This window comes from Calonectris borealis, chromosome 1 (assembly GCF_964195595.1).
Source record: "Calonectris borealis chromosome 1, bCalBor7.hap1.2, whole genome shotgun sequence".
NCBI lineage: Eukaryota > Metazoa > Chordata > Aves > Procellariiformes > Procellariidae > Calonectris > Calonectris borealis.
In genome coordinates, this window is record NC_134312.1 from 177,091,374 (window position 1) to 177,113,221 (window position 21,848).

Sequence of the window (21,848 nt, forward strand, 5' to 3'; positions counted from 1 at the left end):
GGGGGTTTATCCTGCTCGCTGCCCCTGTCTTCCAGCTCAGGGGGCTGAGTACCCTGAGGATAACTGCTCTGACTATTAAAGACTGAGGCAAAGAAGGCGTTAAGTACCTCAGCTTTATCCTCATCCTTGGTGGCAACGTTCCCCCCCGCATCCAATAGAGGATGGAGATTCTCCTTGGCTCTCCTTTTGTCATTAATATATTTGTAAGAGCATTTTTTGTTGTCTCTCACAACAGTGGCCAGGTTGAGTTCTAGCTGGGCTTTTGCCTTTCTAATTTCCACTCTGCACAACCTAACGAGATCCCTGTACTCTTCTTGAGTTGCCTGCCCCTTCTTCCAAAGGTGATAAATTCTCCTTTTTTACCTGAGTCCCAGCCAGAGCTCCCCGTTCAGCCAGGCCGGTCGTATTCCCCGCCGTTCTTTCGGCACATGGGGACAGCCCGCTCCTGCGCCTTTAAGACTCCCTTCTTGAAGAACGTCCAGCCTTCCTGGACCCCTTTGCCCTTCAGGATTGTCTCCCAAGGGACCCCCTCGACCAGTGACCTGAGCAGGCCAAAGTCCACCCTCCGGAAGTCCATGGTAGCGGTTTTACTGGCCCCCCTTCTTACTTCACTAAGTATTGAGTATTCTATCATTTCATGGTCGCTAAGCCCAAGCTGGCCCCTGATGACCACATCTCCCACCAGTCCTTCTCTGTTTGTGAACAGCAGGTCAAGTGAGGCACCTCCCCTAGTGGGCTCGCTTACCAGCTGCATCAGGAGGTTATCTTCCACACACTCCAGGAACCTCCTCTCTGCCATGTGGTATTTCCAGCAGATGTCCAGAAAGTTGAAGTCCCCCATGAGAACAAGGGCTACGACTGTGAGACTTCTGCGAGCCTCTGGTAGAATATTTCGTCTGCCTCCTCGTCCTGGTTAGGTGGTCTATAACAGACTCCCAGCAGGATATCTGCCTTGTTGGCCTTCCCCCTCATCCTTACCCACAAGCACTCAACCTCATCATCACTACCATTGAGCTCTAGACAGTCAAAGCACTCCCTAACATACAGGGCTACCCCACCGCCTCTCCTTCCTTGCCTTTCCCTTCTGAAGAGCTTATAGCCATCCATTGCAGCACTCCAATCGTGAGACTCATCCCACCATGTTTCCGTGATGGCAACTAAGTCATAGCTCCCCCGCTGCACAATGGCTTCCACCTCCTCCTGTTTGCCACCCATGCTGCGTGCATTGGTGTAGATGCACTTGAGCTAGGCTACCGATTTCTCCCCCGACATTGGCGTGCCACCCCTAGGCTCTTCTCTAGTGAGCCTGGTTTTATCCCCTCCCCCCTTCGAATCTAGTTGAAAGCCCTCTCGATGAGCCCCGCCAACTCATACGCGAGAATCCTTTTCCCCCTGTGAGACAGCTGAACTCCGTCCGTCGCCAGCAGGCCCAGTGCCGTGTAAACCTCCCCGTGGTCAAAGAAGCCAAAATTCTGCCGATGGCACCAGCCCCTAAGCCATGTGTTGATCCGATGAGTTTTCCTGTTCCCTTCAGTATTCCTCCCTGCCACTAAAGGGATCGAGGAAAACACTACCTGTGCTCCCGATCCTTCTACCCGTCGCCCCAGTGCCCTGAAGTCCCTTTTGATCCCTTCGGGACTTCTCTCTGCAACCTCCTCACTGCCAGCCTGTATTACTACCCAGTAGCGGGTAGTAATCGGAGGCCTGTACCAGACTAGGGAGCTTTCTAGTAATGTCCTTAACCTGGGCCCCAGGGAGGCAGCAGACTTCCCTGTGGGATGGGTCTGGCCGGCAAATTGGGCCCTCCGTCCCCCTCAGAAGGGAATCACCTATGACAATTACCCTCCTTTTTTTCTTAGCGGAGGCAGTCGTAATGCGTGGGGCTGACTGCCTCGCCTCGGGCAACCCCCTGGATGGGCCTTCATCTGCGTCCTCGTTTGTCTGACCCTCAAGTTCCAGAGCCCCGTATCTGTTCTGTAAGGGCAACTGGGAAGGTTGAGGTGAGGGAGGCCGGGCGGGGGTTCACCTGGCGCCCTGAGCAGGGACCTGTGTCCATTCCCCCCTGTCGCCTGGGTCCCCTCCTTCTGCCTGGTGGCAAGAGAGCAGGGGATTCTCCACTTCTTGTGGGGCCTCCATGTGCTGCCCTTGCCTCAGGGACGGTAGGGTGCGGCTCCACCAATCTATCTCTCTCTCACACTCCCTGATACTCCTTAACCTCTCCACTTCCTCCTTCAGCTCTGCCACCAGGCTGAGCACATCATCCACCTGGTCACAGCGCACACAGGCGTCGTCTCTAATACACATATATTAATTTAATTATAAGTTGCTGTTTGCTTTGATATATTTAATCAGGATATGTGCTGTTTATTTTATGACATAATAACTTTACTGTCTTAATAAGAAACAGAAACTGCAAATAAACATAATTTAAGTTAAAAATACTCTTTTTGAGAATCATGTTTGAGAAATTCAGGTTCTAGGAAAGGGTAGTGCCTACTCCCTTCCGTTGTGGTTTTGCCATTCAGGAATGTACATCATCCAAAGGATTTCAAGCTAGGGATCCACGAAATGAAGAACATGTAAGTAGTTCTCTTCAAGCATGAGAAGGATACAATCTGATTACTAAGTATGAGTATAAAATGAATGGCACAGAAATACCGAGGCAAAATCAAGAATACCTTGGCGCAGAATAGCAAAAGACCTTACTGGTAACATTAAATCGTTCTGTAAGAGGAAGAGGAGGTAAGAGGAAGATGAGGGACAGTGTTGTTCCCCTGGGAACAAAACTGTGGAAATACTGAAGTGCTGCGTGGTTCTTTTGCCCCAGTTTTCACTAAAAGATCACATGCAAACACACAGCACAGTTAATATTGACAACAAAAGATAACATGTAAGTGTAGATTAAGAAAAGAGAAAGATACAGAGGAAGCAAAAAGATACTTAACTATTTTCAACATGAATGAAGCTATCTCAGAAGTTTATTGGTTATCTCTGAGAACTTTGGAGACTGGATGAGGTAATGAAAAACTAGAAAAAGCAAACTCCTCCCACTTTCTGCAAAAGATTTTCAACTGCTTTACTCTCCTTGATTTGTTTATGTCATGTGATGTACTCTGTTTATTATATGAGGTGGAAAACTTGGAGTTGTCTTCTTATGGTTAGGTAATTAAAGACCAGCCTTCACAAATGGATGAAAAGAGAACTCCACAGTTAGAGTAATATCAGTGTTTTCTAATTCGACTCATATGAATGTGCATCTGCAATGTTCTTTCATTTAAACTGTCACATAAAGCCCAAACTACCTTAAAATGGCAATGTTATCTGCCATCGTAATGTCACCTTGAAGAATTAGAAACTTAAGGTGGTAACAAAGGTCGCTAATTTCTGTCACTTGTAGTGATAATCCACCATTTGTTTAGTTCTAACCCATTTTGGAGACCAAATAAGACTTAAAAAATGTCATCTTAAGTTTAAACTTGAAAAGGAAATTTCACAAATACTTGCTGACAAGAAAAGTGTGATAAGATACAGGAAATGAGTTCATTTTGCATGCTAAAAGAACACGTATCAGATGCTATGGACCATTCTAGTTTTGATTACTCTGTCTTGCATTTCTGTTCCATCAGGTTCTTTGTCCAATTTATCCCAATTTATTGTGTCCTTATCTCTTGAAATTTATGTTAGATTATTACTTTCTCTATTCCTTTTCTCTGCATGAGATGTCTTATCAAACTCCTAAATTTTCTAGCTACAGTTATGATAGTAAATTAAACAGTGCTGGGGAACATTTTCAGGCGTTGGAATTATCTATATTGACCCTGGCATTTTTAGCTAAATCCAGCTAGCAATCTCTCTAACAAACCTTGGGTATAGCCTGGATACGTAGGCTTGTCATGAATGTGGCCATCCTTGTGCAGAGAGCAAGAGCATTCAACAATGCTATGGACAATTCAGTGAGAACTCACAGGTGATCAGGGAATTCTTAGAACATGGTCCCAAGCTTGTTCAGTTTACTGAAATTAAACACAGTCTTTGCTCCTTGGTTAATCATTCTGTTTTCCCATGTTCTTTGCCAAATCAAAACCCTTCCTTTCAAATCTTATTTTTTTTTCCCCTTCCCTTTCCTTTCCACCATCTCTCATGATTTATCTATTCATAGTTTCTTACCTCTTTTCTTGCCCTCTGATTCCTTATTTACCACCAGTCTAGTGCATGGCCCCTTTTCCTTTGAGTCAGTTCTGTCCTGGTTTCAGCTGGGATAGAGTTAAATTTCTTCCTAGTGCTGTGTTTTGGATTTAGCATGAGAAGAATGTTGATAACACACTGATGGCTTTAGTTGTTGCTAAGTACCCTGCTAGTCAAGGACTCTTCAGAGGCTGGGAGGGAGCATAGCCAGGACAGCTAGCCCAGCTGGCCAATGGGGTATTCCATACCATATGACGTCATGCTCAGTGTAGAAATAAGAGGCGTGGTCCAGGAAGTAGCGATCGCTACTCAGTTATCAGTCAGTGCGGGTGGTGAGCAATTGCATTGTGCATCACTCATTTTGTATATTCTGTTGTTGTTGTTGTTGTTGTTGTTATTATTATTATTATTTTCCCTTCCTTTGCTGTTCTATTAAACTGTCTTTATCTCAACCCACAAGTTTTTCTCACTCTTACCCTTCTGATTCTCTCCTCATCCCACTGGGTGGGAGGGGGTGGGGGATGGGGGGAGTGAGCGAGCGGCTGCGTGGTGTTTGGCTGCCTGCTGGTTAAACCACGACAAGTTCACTTTCTTGCTGCATGGATGTGGGCAGGGGAAACACTGAAAAGTAAAGGAAGTAGACACCGTTCTGATACCCAGCAGTGTAGCAGCCAGCTGAAATTCCTGTTCAGCCTTTTAATCTGTAATCTGGTGCATACATAGTCTAGACAGAATATCTGGAGAATTCGGCTGCCAAATTCCAATTACTGACTGCACAATATGTGAAAAGGTTTTCAGTAATTCATGTCTGAGCTCTTTATTCTTTTACCCCAGGAATAGCAAACCATTTTGACAAATAGGAAGTTATTCATTCTTCTTCCATTTTCTTTTTCCTGCCACTACCTTCTTAGCTCAAGGAGATAAAAAAAAAATTAATTTCAGATATAGTTGCTGCTGTTAGAGAGAAGTTTTTCCCTGGGGACAACTGAACATTTCAGGAAAATACAGCTGAACATGGGCTTGTTTGCAAAAACTTAGAAGTTAAGAGTATTACACTGCAAATATTTTTAGATGTGATTTAAAAAACGAAACCTTTTCTACATTATATTAACTGTAATTCAGTCAGGTTTATATTTTTCAGAATCTAGTGAAATTATTTCATTTTTACTATGAATCATACGTATTAAATAGTAGTTCAAGAAGGGTGAAATATGCATAACTATGAAAAGTATTACTATAGATAAAAGTATCCTGTATTGATACCAGACCTTTCAGTTCCAGCAATAAAATCAAATACTATGCAAAATATCAGAATTAAAGCTTAGCAAGGGGGAGGTTTTGTACATCAGAGACCTGAAGAAAGATAGGTATATTTATCTGAAAGGAGAGTTGTTAACATCTGCTATATCCATCAGTACAAAAAAAGGGAATAATATTAGTTTGGTAACTAGTTACACATTGTTTTGTGCATCTTCAATTTTTCCTCTTAACTCCTGTTAATTAAAATAGTTCTTACCTGTGCTTCCAGAAATATCCATATGCTTCTGAAAGGACATGATTTTCCTGACAGAATTTCTGGAGTCGCTGTTCAGTGCCATTTTCTCTAAATCATTGAAATAGGTGATAATTCCAACTTGTTCAAAACAACAAAATTATATTGTCTACTTTTTAAAAATCATTAATAAATGTTCTTTCTTTTGTCCCTTTCGAAACACATTCTGTAACTGTGGGTAGATGAGCATTGTATAGTATTGGGACAGATCATAAATGCATTAATTCAGAGACTTGCCAGTAAAAATAGCTGATAATAGATATTTGATAGTATGATATGAATAGTCATAATTTGGCTGGCATGTCCTCCTAGCTTTCAGCTTTATGGAACATAATTTCATCTGCTTCGGTAGTCGCTGATCAAATGTGAATTTGTCTAATCCTTTTGAAAGCATGTATAGTTTCAGCCTCTACAGCATACTGTGGTATTGAGTTAAACTCTGTAAAATACATTATTTCCTTTGGTATTTCCAAATTTGCTGTCTGATAATTTTGTTTGTTTTCTCATAGTTTCTACTTATGTGAGAAATAACAAACAGTCATTCCTTTTCACCTCATTTGTGCAAATCATTACTTTATCTGTTTCTATTGTACACAATAAACCCTCATTTATGAGATTACTTACTAATATTATTAACAGCTTAAAAAACATGAAACTATGCAACACAGAGAGTAATGTTCATCCATTGCAAAATGTACATTTATTACCACCACATATAACCTATTCTTAGACTTCATTAGCATAATTGATCTTGGTTTGGGCCAGCATGGAAAGGTTGGTCACTGCTTGACAACCATTTTGATATTATTTTTTGTTATTTTAAGCCTTCAGTGAGAAGAAAAAACAAAACCAAAACCAAACTAAGCTATCAGTAAGATAGTTGAATTTTTATAATTTCAGTTTTGCAACTCAATGCATTTTGAATCTTGTCAGAAACATCCTAAATATTATTAGGAAGGTAAAAGTTTTATGTTAGAACATATTTGGCACATTTTTATTCCAGTTATAAAGGAAGAGAAATATAAGGGTAAAAATATAGTTTTGGTGTAAATGTGATTTTGGTGATTTTAAAGCTTTTCTAAAAGTGGTAGGTTTTATTATTATAATCTCATTTAAATATGTCATTTCTGACTACAAATGTACTTTCCCCAGGAATTTTAAAATATGGGATGTGAAAGCTGCTTCTTTTCTTTGGTAATGAAAAAAACCTAAAGAATTCTTGAAAACTAGTTCATGGTTGTAGGTTTCAATCTTTTAAAATAAATTAAAAATATATTTTTGCTAAAAATGTAAAAGAAAGTGAATAGATCTTACTTATTTCAAAATTAGGCTATTTTCCTATTTAAAAAGTTTATTTAAATCTTATATTGGAATTTAATGATATCTATGATAAAGCAGAATTCTGATCCAGTAGAGAATCAAAATTCCTTTACCCCATGAGCTAAAGACAGTATTTTGCTACCATCATATTAGCTTCCATAAGCCTTTCTATTGCTCTTGGTTGTTTGTTTATTAGATTTAAATCTTTTAAATGAACTCTGTATTTCAGGCTTTCATTTTTTAAGGAAAATATTCAATCTTCTATGACCTAATTAAAAAGTAACATTTTTTTTAATTTGGTTTTGTATTTAATAATTCAAAAAATTTTCTGTTACAATAGGTCCTAAACAATTTTATTTATTTATCTATATACATGTAAAAGATATAGATATATAAACAAAAATTATATGTAGAGATCAAATATATATGCATATATTTAAAAAAATCTTCTCTGCTACCCTACAAAATAAAGGCTACATCTATTTTCAAGATGTCCATTTTCATGAGGACGTTGTGTTAATTTATTATCAGGAGCAATCTTTTCTTGTGTAGATATTGAGCCTTTAAAAAAGCTTACCATGTAAAGAATAACTAAATTATATCTTAATGGGAGACAAAGAAAAACTAGCCAGGTAGTAACACTTGTGAATTTAAATTGGGGGGGGGGGGGGGGGGAGGGGCGTGGAAAACAAAAAGAAGAAAACCAACAACAACAAAGTGTATTGTCTCCTTGCCAATTGTGTGAATTCAGGATATTACTTACTTTGTGAAGGAAAATGAACATTTTAAACTCTAATCAACTTCAGGAATAGCTTTCCATCTATGAGAAATTAGCATATTAAATAAATCCAATCATGTTTTTGAGGTTATACTGATGAGTAAAGTTGGCCAAATGCTTAAGTAAAATTCAATGTTAATTTTCTTCTGCTTGCTTCACTTTTTTTTTTTTAACTTTTTTTTTCTTCTTTTAAAATAGGCAGTACTTTTGGACTTTTTTCTTTTTTTCTTTTTCTTAAAGAAAATACTACTCTCTTAAATAAAGGAGTCACAGTACTTAATTATATTATGAAAGGCTTTATACAATGGTAAATTATCCTCTCTGTACCTCCTAAATAGGTAGATGCAACAAAGCCATGACACCCTGTGAAGCCAGACTGTGTTCACTCGTGTATAAACAAATAGAGTTCTAAATAATTAGCAAGGTAGAATTGCATGGTGACCAGCAGAGCATCAAGTCCTGTACAGCCTCGATAAGAGCTGCTCCTAAGTGAAGGCAGCTGTCCATCTAAGAGTAGTAACAGGAAGACAGAAAATTGGACTGCCAAAAATACTGATTTAAAGGTAGTGAAAGGTGTTAAAGTTTCTGTGAAGAGGCAGCATGACTAATTATAAAGTTAATGTGATAGGCATACATATAAAACACAATTTGATTAAAGCTCGAAAAATTGAGATGTGTAAAAATGTGTACTATAAACTGTTAGATGGGCTTTGGGGTTCTTTTGGAAGAGGTTTTTGTTTTATATATGAGGATTATAACTGAATAACTTAATTTTGTAAATAAATTAATAAGGTAGTGGTTGCATATTGTTTTATCTGAAATAAGCACAAAATTTTCTAATTATATTGGCTAAATTAAAATGTAATTACAAGTTGTGTAATTCAAATTCTATATATATCATGTAGATTTATTAGTAAAATGCTGCATAAAAATTATGTGCTTCTTGTATTTTGCATAAATTCATAAGGGTAAACCACAAAGGTTTTCCCACTGTTTTTTTGTGAAGGATATATTTGACCAGTAAAAAATATGCAACTTCAATACAAGGTGCAGGTTTAATCTGTCCACACGTTGCTGCATTTGATTGGTTTATTCCAATAAACAAAGTGTGTTTTACCTGTGATATAACAGAACTATCATTTAAGAGGAAAAAAGTTTCCGGTTTTGCATGTCTGTTAAGTGTTTCATGTCAGCCAGCTGAGGAACTCTGAAGCCAACACTTACATGCAATGGCTATGCAGAAAATACATTTCATTTTTCAAGGAGCAGGATGATTGATAGCAGAAAATCTAGGATTGAGATCCTAGTGCCCTGGAATACATGGATATCTATTCTTTGATCTTTTTAGATCAAAGGTAAGGAGTAATACAGAAGAGTATTTCTTTACCTCATTTTCTTAGGTAATGCTTCTCTCCTGATCTTAAAACTTGAGTTTTCATTATTTTCCATTATGCTTAAATGTTTTAGATGGGACTGGAACTAGAGATTGAGCTTTTGGTATTTTGCTGCCATTGGTGACTTTGGGAGCCTTCCTTTGAAGTTACAACAGAGCTGTGAAGTTACTATAGATTTCCTCATACTGCGTTGGTCTATCTAATTAGTATGCGTTCACAACAGCGATCAGAAGAATAGGCTGGTGCTTTCATACCGTTCATGAAACTGAAAATCAAAAATTAGTTAACTAATAGGAAACAAAAAATCCTTGATTTATTTATGCATAGAGAGTGTGGATCATACATGGAAGAAGTAAAAGCCCTAGCTTTTAATTAGGTTTTATTTGGGGGATTCTTTAATTAAAGGACTGTCAAGTGTCTTCTCTGTCAGTATTATATCTAATAACGCACACAGGGCAGACAGCAGGGATGTAGCAAGAAAGAAACTGCCTTTAAGCACAAGGATCCTTAGGTTCCTTCAGAACAGAAGCTTTATTAATTAAATATCCCAGGGAGCTTTGTTTGTTGGTTTTGGTTTGGGTTTTTTGGGGGCTTTTCTTGTGTTTGTTTGTTTTTTAATTGCTGAAACTCGGTTGTGTATACAAATAAACAATGAGAATGATACTTAGCATAGTTTTGGCCTGTGCCAATTTATAGTGTTCATACAGTCCAGGGGTTATCGCAGCCACAGGATCGTTCTTCAACATGCAGTTTGAACGTGACATTTCATTCCAGTTAGCCTCAGTGCTAGAAGGAAGTCCCAGACTTGTTTAACTTAATAGATATAATGTAAGGCTGTATGTATATTATTAAAGACATCTGCTCAGACAAACAATCCTGGGCTCTTAGGTGATGGTAGCTTGTTTACAGTGTGTCAGGCTACTCCCCTCTAGGAGATACTCATCACATTGAGAACTGGAGTGACCTCTGATACTGTGTGTATCATGAAGGTCTTTGCCTCTACTTCTGTGATATGTTGAGTAAGTTCAAGAGTTGTTTGTTCTGTGGTATCATGTTAGAGACCCCTGTGAACATGGACCATCTCTATCTAGCACTTTTGGCAGGAGACTATTAACTGCTGCTGTCCCACTACATTTGCTCTGCCATGTATTTGATGGTTGAGTTTGCACTTTCACAGAATAAGCCTTTGTGAATTTCCATTCACTTCAGATGGGAGATCAATTGTTCCAGGAACTCTGGGATGAGTGATAAAAGGACAATTGATTTGACCTGGAAGACTTTGTTAGCCATTGTGTAGTGGAGAGTACAGAAAAAATGGTCATAAGTCACACCAGATGGTAGTAGACTTTGAATAAACTTAACTTCTGGATATGGTGAGGTTCTCTTCTGGGAGTCATACTTGTCATAAACTCCTTTTCAGGAGTCAGTAAAGAGAGAGTTGCAAGTATCCACAGAAATCTTGTTTATCAGGGTTGCTCCAATTTAGGAAGTGGGAAGGTGGTAGTGATCTGATGATCTGCAAAGCCATCATTCAAATTATCTGTCCTCGGATGTTCTGCATTGACTACACTTCCAAGATCATATGTACCTTTGCTCCAGTTAGCTTTCTTACCAGTGCTGGAGCAATTGACAAGATTCACATTTTCATATGATGTTCCTCATTAAGTTCATATTTATGCATCAGCAAAGCCTTAGTGCAACACCACTGGATTATACCTGGATTGAATTGTCAGCTATACTGTCCATATGTACAATGCAAGAATCTTCCCAAGTTCTTCACTGTAACTGTAGAACTAGACTGTCATCCTGCTCCATCTGTGGATGTCAGCCTGCTTGGAATCAAATACCTTCCTACCCTGAATGTCTTTCTGATCCTGAAACAAACTGTGGGCTTTCATGTAATTCAGGTCTGTGGGAAAGATCTTCATAGACCCATTTAGCTTAACCAGCTGCAAAGACTGACTGCCTTCTTAATTTTTTTTTTTTTTAGCAGTCCCTGCTCTGAGGATCTTGTGTCCAGCTGGAGCAGATGTTTTCCATTCCTGTCACTGAAACACGAAGTCCTTAATCATTTCTGGAGTTATACAATAAAATGAGCTGTAACTGTTCCTCCTTTTATCCTCCCTTATACATTATTAAGGGGCAAAATTTGCAATTATGTATTAGGAACGACCTGTTTTCTCATTATTTTGATGCAGCATATGAGCATTGCTTGGAAAAGAGCTCTGAACTAGATATCCATAAATTTTGAGTATTCAGAATGATCGAGACTGTTGTGGGGAGATAGCTAGTGACTGTCTCCTTGTACTATAGTGAAACCTGTTACTCCTGAGAAGTCAGTAAGAATAAATTCAGGCAGACTCAGGGAAGTGGTAAGTGTGGAGGGGTAGAACAATTAGACTGAGTGCACTGCAAGGTGCATTTTTAAAGCCATCCCTTGCTGTGTTCAAAGTTCTCCATCTCCAAAGAGGGAATAAGCCAAGCACTGAACAGGACGTGCCTGAAAAGTGAGAGGGTTCCTTTGAGTGGATTGCCATCCCCGTGTTGTCATCTGGTGTATGCCATGCTGTTGCTTAGACAGCATCAGTGAAGAGAGGCTGCTATAACATGGGATACCTCTTTAATGTGCTGCTTTCTGGAGTTCCTGCAGTGGAGATGTGTACCCATATCCACTCCACCGAGCTCAGCTGCCTAGTTGTGTGTCCACAGTTAAAGAAAGGAAAAAATTCAGGAAAATCCCAATGGCAGTTTGTGAGAGATCCTTACTTTTCACGCATTTCTCTGCTCCTGTCTCTACATTTTAAAACGTATACCTTCGTTCCCTTTCTATTCTGTGCCTGTCACACAGTGACTGTGCTGAAATATACCCGCAGAACAGGATGCAACTGTAGTATTCACTTCTCCCAGCAGTGGAATCCAGCCCAAAGCAAAGCAGATTTCATTAGGCTGTAAGGTGGACTCATAAGCAAAAATCTTTTCTTGGCATTTGATGCCTCCATCTCAGTAACCTTTTGTTCTTTAAGCGTACATCTGAACTGCTCTGTGCTACCATAGCACAAGCTGCCAAATCATCGCCTGAGAGGTTGAGAAGCTTATTCTGGCAGAGGTGAGTATTCCTGCTTCAGATGTGGAGAATAAAATATGGCTCCTTCAAACCTGAAAGCTGAGCTCCTTTGTCCTTGAGACATTATTCCTTTTGTTTTCTTTTTTTTTTCCTTTTTTTTTTTTTCCCCCAGAGGTCAGGACTTGATTGTGTTCAGTGTAACAGAAAGGTTATATCTCACTGAGATATAGATACTAGAAGTATGTATTGTGTGGCTTTGGTAGTAGCAAAAGGACCTGTGTGAGGCAGGTTATTTGGGATAGTTCTGGAATCCTAGGCAGTGTGCTGGAAGCTAAAGGTGGTACACTCCCCTTCATATCATCAACAAAAAGTGACCACTGGAATAAAATCTCCCTGAAATGTACCTTTCGGTACAAGTCTTTTGGAACAAGATTTCCCCACTCTCCTCAGTATGAAGTTTGTTTTTGTTTACAAAAATAAACTCCCGGAGTGGGTTTCAAGGTGTACAGCATGATGAGCAGGACCTACAGTCTGGAAGCAAATCCAACTATTGAAGTCCATTGACTAAAAAGAATTAAGGGAAATTAAGGCCTTGTATCTGAAATGAGCTTTTGGGAATAATTCTTCTCATCTCCCACCCTATTTGGTGTATGAGTGCAAGATTTGTGCTCTTGGAAATTTAGTTAGTAAATCCTGTTTATATTTGTGTTCTTTTGAGGTAACCTTTTTCTTGGGATTTTTTCGTTGTTTGTTTTAACCTGTGAGTTTTTCTTCCTCTATTTATATATAAAGCTAAGTTTAAAATTTCCAAATATAATGACTGTATAATAGTTGAATTATTGGTGATGTAATTATCAATATATTGATCATCTACACAAGTACAAACTAGTAATCTTTAGCAAATAATACCAACAACGAAATTCATATTTTAACAATTTTTCTATAACCAATGGAAAAACATATCTTCAGGTATGTTTCAGACTACTAACATATCTTTCTTCACAGTTTATAAAAAGATTTTATGAAGATTAAACTCACAGCTAAAATTATTTATTGTTTTTACTCCTGTTATTTGTATGTATATCTTACAGGTGACTAAGTTCAAATATCTAAGGTGAACTAAGGCACATGAATGGCAGTTGCTTCATTAGGAGAAAGTAGCATCTTAATGTCTGTCTCTGAAAAGCTGATATTTATAAGTCAGCAGACAAATTTCCTTTAAAAACATGACATTTCAGTTATACAACAGAGGTGTTTTGTTTTTTTTTTCAGACCAGGAGATGAAAAGGTACCACATCATGGCATATTTTGGCTAATATACTTTTCTGATCTTTAGCCAGACATTTGCAAGAAGCTTCCTGCTCAGAGGGGATTTTAATTTGTTAATAGGATTTCCTTATCACTCTGCAATGTTGTAATTTTCTGCACCATTGAAATACGGTGGACTTTGGCAGTACTCACAAATGACCACGTGATTATGCCAGTTTAGTCAGCTTACTCAAGGAAAGACGTAGCCATATTACGGTGTAAATAATGGTACAGTTTTTCAGAAGAGTGAAGCTATTTAATTTATAAGAATTCTCATATTACTGTGATAGAGGCGTTTTCATTTTTGGCAAACTACATATTTTTATGGCTGCGGAATCATTTATGAAATTATTTTTTACACATAATAATACTTAAATATAAATTTCATATAAAATTGTTATTGGAAATGACAAATTCCCATAATTTTGAAGTCATGTTTTGTAGTGAAGAGTTCAAAAACTAGCACTATAACTGACAATGTAACTGAGTATCTAATCAGAGTCGAAACTTGCATATCTGAATAAAGTGAATGCTTTCCTGATTTTAACCTTAAATGTTTTTTAGAGATTATTTCATAGAAACGTAAATTAAAATTACTTTAAAAAATCATTTTAAGTCCCCTGTGTGAAGAGGACTTAAAATAAGTTGTCCTTTCCAAGAGTTGAATTTTATCCACACAGATTAAAAAAGAGATGTTGTAAGAACAGAAAATCAATCTGTTCCAATCAGATGACTCAGTTTAGTTTGGAGTTCAGGGGGATTGAAGTTGTTCAGGACAAGAAAAAATTTCTGTTAGGACAAAAATTTTTTCCACTGGGGAAAAAATAATTTTCCTAGTTAAGTTATATGGTGGCTTTTTATTTATGGTGGCTGATACCCAAATGGCTGCCAAAAAAATCAAGTGATCCATCAGCATCCTCAGGTGAATACGTCTTTGGATCATACATACTTTGGGGATTAATTTGTATTTGGTTTAGTTTTCGGCTGCTAGTATGTAAGATGAATAGTCCGATAATAGGGGATGGAAAGACCCTAAGTTTTTTCCCCAATTTAAATTGCACTATCTGTTTGTGTAGGAGACTAATCCCTTTTGGGGTAGTATTTATTTGTTTATTTGAATATCTACAGAAAAAAAAATGAGCTGCCTTTCTGAATTTTCACTGATGCTAAATGCCAAACTGTAAGGAAATAAACACAATCAGCCATAGAGTGCCTGTCTTCCTCACTTGCAGCTGATGACCATGGTCTGCAGCAAATAATTAATAGAAAATAAAGAAGAGTTTGATCAGGAGAAACCTCTGCAAAGTGAATATACTGTCATGTTTTCTTTTCTGAAAACAACTTCATCTTTATGAAAGGTGTGGGAGTTGATACAATGTAGAATTTATCTTTTAAGGCATAGGTCAAAATCAAACCCTTAACATTCACTTCAGAAATCAGCTGGAGACTAAAAGATATTCTTCTACAGGGAAAACACTTTTTATTGTGTTCTTCGTTTGCTGCTATGCATGGATGGATGTAAGAGGTGATTACTGCACATTATGTCATTACCAGGAGTTGACAGTAACAGAGAGAACGATCATCAGAATTGGACCCAAAGAGTGTTTAGGGTGTAAAGCATTTCCAGACACTGCATCACCTGGTACCTGATGATTCCAATGATTCCAGTACTGTATGTTTGGGAGCAGATGAACTGAATTCATATCAGCAAATATAAATATCAACAGTGTCTCCGTAAGTCAAATGAAGGTGCTCCTTTTATAGTTACAAGCAAGAAATAGCCACTCTTAGGGAGTGATTCGTCTCATTCTAAAGCAGATGACTAGAACAGGGCAGATGAAAACTGCTCTAACATCTCATATTTATCTCCATTGACTGTAAAAAGGAAATCTCAGATGATTAGCTCAGGTGGCTACCTGGCAGATACCTAAGATTTGGTAAGGTTAATGGTAAGCAATGCTAAAAAGGTCTGTTATAGCAATATGAAGCGTAGCACCTTTTTTATAGCTTTTTCTAGTCTTCACTGGAATTTGATGCTGTTTCAAAAAAGCAATTTCTTCTTGTAACCATAATTGTAAGCAATTCATCTACTGTGCAAAATCTGAATAAATATTATCTTGATACCATTTACTGCCTTTATTTTAAAAAATGGAGACCTAATAGAGAAGCTGTGTTCTTACGACCGGTTAGACTATGGAAATAATTCCATTCAAAAACTCTTCAAAACTGCAACACAACTGGTCAAGACACATGAAATAGAAAGTTTTAAAAGAGAAATATGGAATTAGTTCTAGCCTTTTTTTCTAATTCCTTGACACTTCCCATGACTTCACTGGTGCACCTTACTCACAGCTGTCTTAAAATGTACTGTGCACATGAGGTAAAATGATACTACCATGTGTTACGCATCTGCGTTAAAATTTGTTGCTTATGCACAGAGAAGTGAGCGGTACCTACTGGGTGGTCCCACCATATTTGTATTGATACCTATTGGTCAATAGCTGTGGGAGGCTGATTCCTGTAACACACACTGACCTTTTTAACGTCATGCAAAGGTGGTCAAAGATGGAGTGATTCCCTATACACAAAATTAATTGTAACAGTGTAGCCTAAGGAGTAGAAGAAAGAATAAAAGCAAAAGATAAGATTTAAAAAAAAAAAAAAAGACAAAAATCCCCAAACTGACCCTTAACTTGGAAAAAGATTTAGCAAAAGAATAAAGATATCAGGGAATTTGTATATATTACCTCTGCTTCACATTTGGTAATGAGGTAATAAAATTTATGTATTCATTAAAAGAATGCATCCTAAAGAAAGGCATTTTAATTTCTGCATAAGCAATACACATAAAATTTGTTACAAATAGAACTATAATTTAAAATAGCAATTAGAATCCATTAAAGTTCTTTTGATTGTTTTTTTCTCATATTTTTTTCATCCTAATTAATGTAACACAAAATGAGATTTTAAGCTTTGGTTAATTTTTTTTGCTCAGGCTGAAGTACTTGTGCAAGCTCCTTATTGCATAAAAATGTGAAGGGGAGGTGAATTGAAGAAGCAGTAATATTAATGCCCCCTTGAATATTCTATGAAACGTTTTTTAATAGATGCTTGGGTCTTCTACTTGTCAATACGAAACTGTCTGAAGAGAGGACACTGTATATACTGAGCCTTTTAACATCTTTTTTTTCAAACTCTGGCCATGCTAAACGCTTGATATCCCGGAGAACTTTGCATAAAAATGTCACAGCACCCTTCCGAAAAAGTGAATACAGCCCTTGTGACCAAACTTGCGAAGGTGTCTTGATTGTTTTAAGATAAGTAAGACTTAGAAAGCATTTAGATGGATTAGATACTTATCTACTACTGAAGATAATGCTTTGTAAAAACGGGATCCTGGAGAGCCCTATCTTACTTCTTATCGTGTTTCTGCAGGGAAAAACAAAAAAAGGCAGGATAAGACAGTACTGAAAGGAAGAAGCACATGTAATTTTGTAGCTTTTATCCTAGATATATTAAGTAGTAAATTGGTGTTTCTGAATTTAGTTAAAAATAAGTCAAGCTATAATATATTCATATCCCCAGCTATCCCAGAAGCCATTGTATGTTTCCTCCCTTGATTAATATGTAAGGCAGAAACTTCACTCTCTTCCATAAAAATGTGAAGGATCACCTTCAAAATGGTCATGTTGGTTACGTAAAGAAATACATAATTTATAAAACAGATAATAATTTTTATTGACTTAAACTTATTTTAATCTTACCTAGTACCCAAGTTTTCCTTACAGATAACAAAAAATATCTTCAATTTGAAAATAAACAAATTGATGTGGCTTCAACTGCTTCCTTTGGGTTCTTATCTTAAGGCTATATTTGGTGATAAAAAGCCAAACTGTGACATTATTACTTTTCTTCATAAAGGGTGGTGATTCTTTCAATCCTTATGTCATTCTGCAAACGTTATCTGGATCAGCTTTGTAGGGCCAGAGACTTCTTTGAGCTTGTTGTTGAAAAATATGTAGCATATAAGAAAAGGAGATTTAAAACGCTGTTTTTCTAATTCTGTTTCCATCAGCACATTTCTCAGTCAATCTACTTTTCACAGCTGTTTTGCATATTTTTATTTTTCTTCCTCCTGGTACTGGGATGATCAGTTTTAACCTGAAAACAACTATCTTTTGATAGCTTCCACATGACACAGTGGAACTATATTCTAGATAATGAGTAGTGTGTTAAGCCAGTGGTTACCTGCAAACATGCAGCGAATGTGGGACTGTCATTGATAAATATATGGGTCAGCCAAGAATCAGCTGTTAAGTGTACCTTCTGACCACATTGCATAAACGCATGGTGGACAGAAAGGATGGGAAAAAGTCAGATAACATAAAGAGAAACTCATGTGGCATTATTAGATGCATAAAAATAAGCAGAGGAAAACCACTGAAATCATGCTGTGTACTTGATCTGATGCTCTAAACTTTGCAAAAGGGTGTATTATAACTAAATACAGTAAAGTATAAATTCCCAGTTTCCATCTTACATTAAAAGCTCCAGATACAGTGAAAGAAGGAGAAAAGGTCAGATCTTCAGTGCTATGGTTATTGTATTTTGGGTTTGGTATTGCAATATAAAATAGCTTTTCTTTTCAATGGCATTCTGTTGTGAAGTTGAGAATTTTAGAACTGCTCAGTGCCATGTGATAGAACTATTAAGATTTGTAGATTTCTCTTTATGTGATAACAAATACAAAATTTTTTGTGGGGAAAAGAGTGAGTTTATCTAACAGTTGAACTATATTACTTTGAACAGAAAGATCAATATACACTTAATCCTCCTATAGTTTGTAATTATTTTTTCAAGCACAGCAAAATAAAATCAGAAGTGTAAGTTTCTTACAATTTATATTATATTTGTACATTTTAATTTCCTTTTTTTTTTTTTCCTGGTTCTCCCAGACATCCCTGTGATCTCTAATTTATAGTTTCTTAAGTTATTAATGTAAGAGATTTGTAAGAGATATTAATGTAAAAAAAAAAAATTAAAAATTACAGGTCGGGAGGGGAGCATGATGACAAGAATTACACTTATTCCTCACTAAAAGAAATTATTTTTTAGGTTTATTTTGTTCTATTTTACTTTTTTATTTATTAAAAAGCGTATCAGTCTGCAAGATAGAGATAATTACTTGTGAAATGCCAAAATATAAGTATTAATTAATGGAATATAAATATTATGCATCATATATGTTCTTTTAGCTAATATAAAGTCTTTTAGAAGAACTATATGCTATGAGAGGCCTGCCATATATTACTCAGATAAAATTAATCCCAAAGTAACATTACAAATAAACAACACAAAGTTTGAAAATTCTAAGCCCTATTTTGAAGATCTTTTTATGGTTTTAGTTATACTATGTTAGCCAGTTATTTCATGCTTTGCAGGGAGGTAAATGACTGTGAGTTTTGCTCTGTACCACTGAAGATAATGCAGATTTTATCACCAATTTCAATGCAAAAAAAAAAAAAAAAAAAAAAAAAATCACAGCCTGGTTGATATGCAGATACTGACTCAGATTTTAGTCTCATTAGAGAAACAAAACCAGTATTCCTATGTCTTCTCTTCCTTTCCACACTTTACAGTCTCTATTTGTATCCCTATAATATAGTTGAATTAATAGTAGTTTAGAAAGAAATGTTTCTAATACTGTGATTTTCATGTCACTGAGGAGTCCAGTCAGAGACATTAATCCTCCTTTTCTTCACTTTTTCTGTAGTTATTTATATAGAGGTAGGATTATTTATGAAAGGTCTTTTGATACTGTATGTTTTGTAAATACCAAGTAAATAAGTTTGCATGTGTTATCAATCCCTTTTTTTAGGCTGCCTAGAATTGAAAGAAGACACGATTGAAAATCTTCTAGCAGCTGCCTGCCTCCTCCAGCTCCCACAAGTAGTAGAGGTTTGCTGCCATTTTCTAATGAAGCTTTTGCACCCATCCAACTGTTTGGGAATACGAGCATTTGCTGATGCGCAAGGATGCACAGAGCTTATGAAGGTGGCTCACAACTACACCATGGTAAGGCAGTTTTAGAAGATCTAAATTATGATCTTGTGAATCCTCTATATCTTCTGTAAGTAAAAATATCTTGTTACTTTTCTGCTTGAAATCATACTTACGTGGAACTTTATTTCATAAGTGGCCCTTTTGAAACCATAGGAGTGGTGATTCCTCTCAACTTCAGTGAAGTTATGAGAATTGGCTCTTTATGATGAATGCACTTTCTGCTGAGTCAGAACAGTATATGCCTTAATTAGATGCATGTTCACGTACAGGTAAGGACAGTAGAAAGTATCTGTAAGTCCTTAGAATACTTTTTAATTGCTGTTCCTTTTTGTTTAGCTTTAGGGAAGCTTTGTAATTGTCATTGTTCTGCACGGGAACAATATCAAAGGAAGTTTTGGGATATTTTTTTGTCAAGAATTATCCCTCCTTTTATTCATCTGTGAAGTAGATTAAGACAGAAAGTTGAAGACATAAAGAATTTTATCTGACAATATTTTAAATTTTTCCAGTTATACCTGACAGAACAGCTATGGCATTAATATTAAACATTAATCAGAATCAATGAAGCAAAAATATGCTACTTATTCAGAAACTAAATCATATCAGTAGCCATTGGATTCTGCATAGTTTGACAAAATTAAAAAACATCTGGCTCATGAAATTAAGCTTACATAAAGAGTAGATTACATATAATTTCTGAGAATTAATGGTCCCTTAAGGTCTATACAGAAATTATTATTGAAGTAATACAGGAGGTTTCAATGAATCTGCTTTGCTTGTCCAGCAGTTATGTCCTTATTTTATTTATTCTTTTCTGTAACTAATACCATATTGTCATTCACAGGTTGAACTGTGTTTTTCTTACCACTACAGGTCAGGTAGTTATATCTATTTTACACTTAGGGAGCTAGTTCTGTGGCTGGTTTTAATTTTCCCTGTATTTAGACATCTAAAATGTAGTTTTCCAGGTCCAAGCTAGTCAGTTTACCCTTCTTATGTCAGTGGAGAGAAATAAGCTATGGCAACAAAAGATGGTGGATTAAAAAGGAAGTCAGTTGTAATTAATAAGCAAGCTCTGTACAAGCATATACAGATAGTCACACTTTCTCTTTGCTAGAAATACAAATAATCACATCTATTCAACCATGCAATTACAATATTTTTTTCTGTACATGATTAAACTTCCGACCCAGTGAAAACATAATCCTAAAAGTTAAGCTTCATAGTGCATGATATTTTTACAGACCTCGTGTTATTGTGTTTAAGTGTGAGGCAGCTCACATCTATTTGATTTACTGTTTTGTGTTAAAGGGTATGGATGAGCAGTTGTGAGTGGGGGAAGGGTGCCTTATTGTCTGTCTCGACCACAACACTCTATCAGAGAGAATCTACATAAGAGGAAAGTGATTATTTCTTCTACACACATGCATAACTGGGAAAAACTAGAGTGCAAGGAGGATATCCTGGAGAGTGTGATAAAGGAACAGCAGAGACCTTGTAATGTGAAGAAAGAGCAGGAAAGCGATGAGCAGAGCAAAGAGCAGATGCACAGTCTCTGAGGTGACGGAAAGCATTATTTTCTCCTTCAGACTCCAGGGAAATAGTATGGACTGTGATGAGAGCAAACCTAAAGTAAGGCAAAGGGGAGTTTGTTAACAAACTCCTCCTGTCTTATGCAGAGGATTTGAGGGGAAGCCCTCTTTAAAAAAGGGTGGGGAAATCCTTGTTTTAGAAAAGTTCTTATGCTTTCAAGAGAACTTCAAGGCCCTTTCTTTAAAGCTTTTCAGGTGCTTTCTATAAGAGTTCATGTATCTCAAATTCTGGCTCTGTGAATCCTCTTCCAAGGTATCATTGCAAAAGCTTGTTTTTTGTGAATACTCCCTCAGCTGGCATATTGTGTGATCGTTTCCTTGTAAAAATACCATTCTTTGAAAGCTATAGAAAATAAATAGCTTAAGAAGTTTCTGATGTGAAGGCAGAATAACAGATTAATGAATGCAACTTTCAAAGTTTGGGTGTTTCTGCTTTCTAAAAAAAAATCATTTTTCTCCATGAAAATGTGAAACGTAAAACAGTGAAGTGAATTTTCCTTAGCCGATTGTCTTAAATATTTACTTAAATTATTTCTCATATAAATAGTGGAATTGTCAGGAAATGAATCTCTCTGATATATGAAAAGCACTT

At 36.8% G+C, this 21,848-nt stretch overlaps 1 protein-coding gene across 2 annotated transcripts in view; it reads left to right on the forward strand.

Annotated features, from left to right (window-relative positions):
• Positions 1 to 21,848, forward strand: part of KLHL1 (kelch like family member 1) — a 266,732-nt gene that overhangs the window by 97,646 nt on the left and 147,238 nt on the right. For both annotated transcript variants that reach the window (XM_075139137.1, XM_075139138.1), the window contains one exon: positions 19,480 to 19,676. In XM_075139137.1, the coding sequence (XP_074995238.1) occupies positions 19,480 to 19,676 (197 nt within the window). The remainder of the gene's footprint in view (positions 1 to 19,479; positions 19,677 to 21,848) is intronic.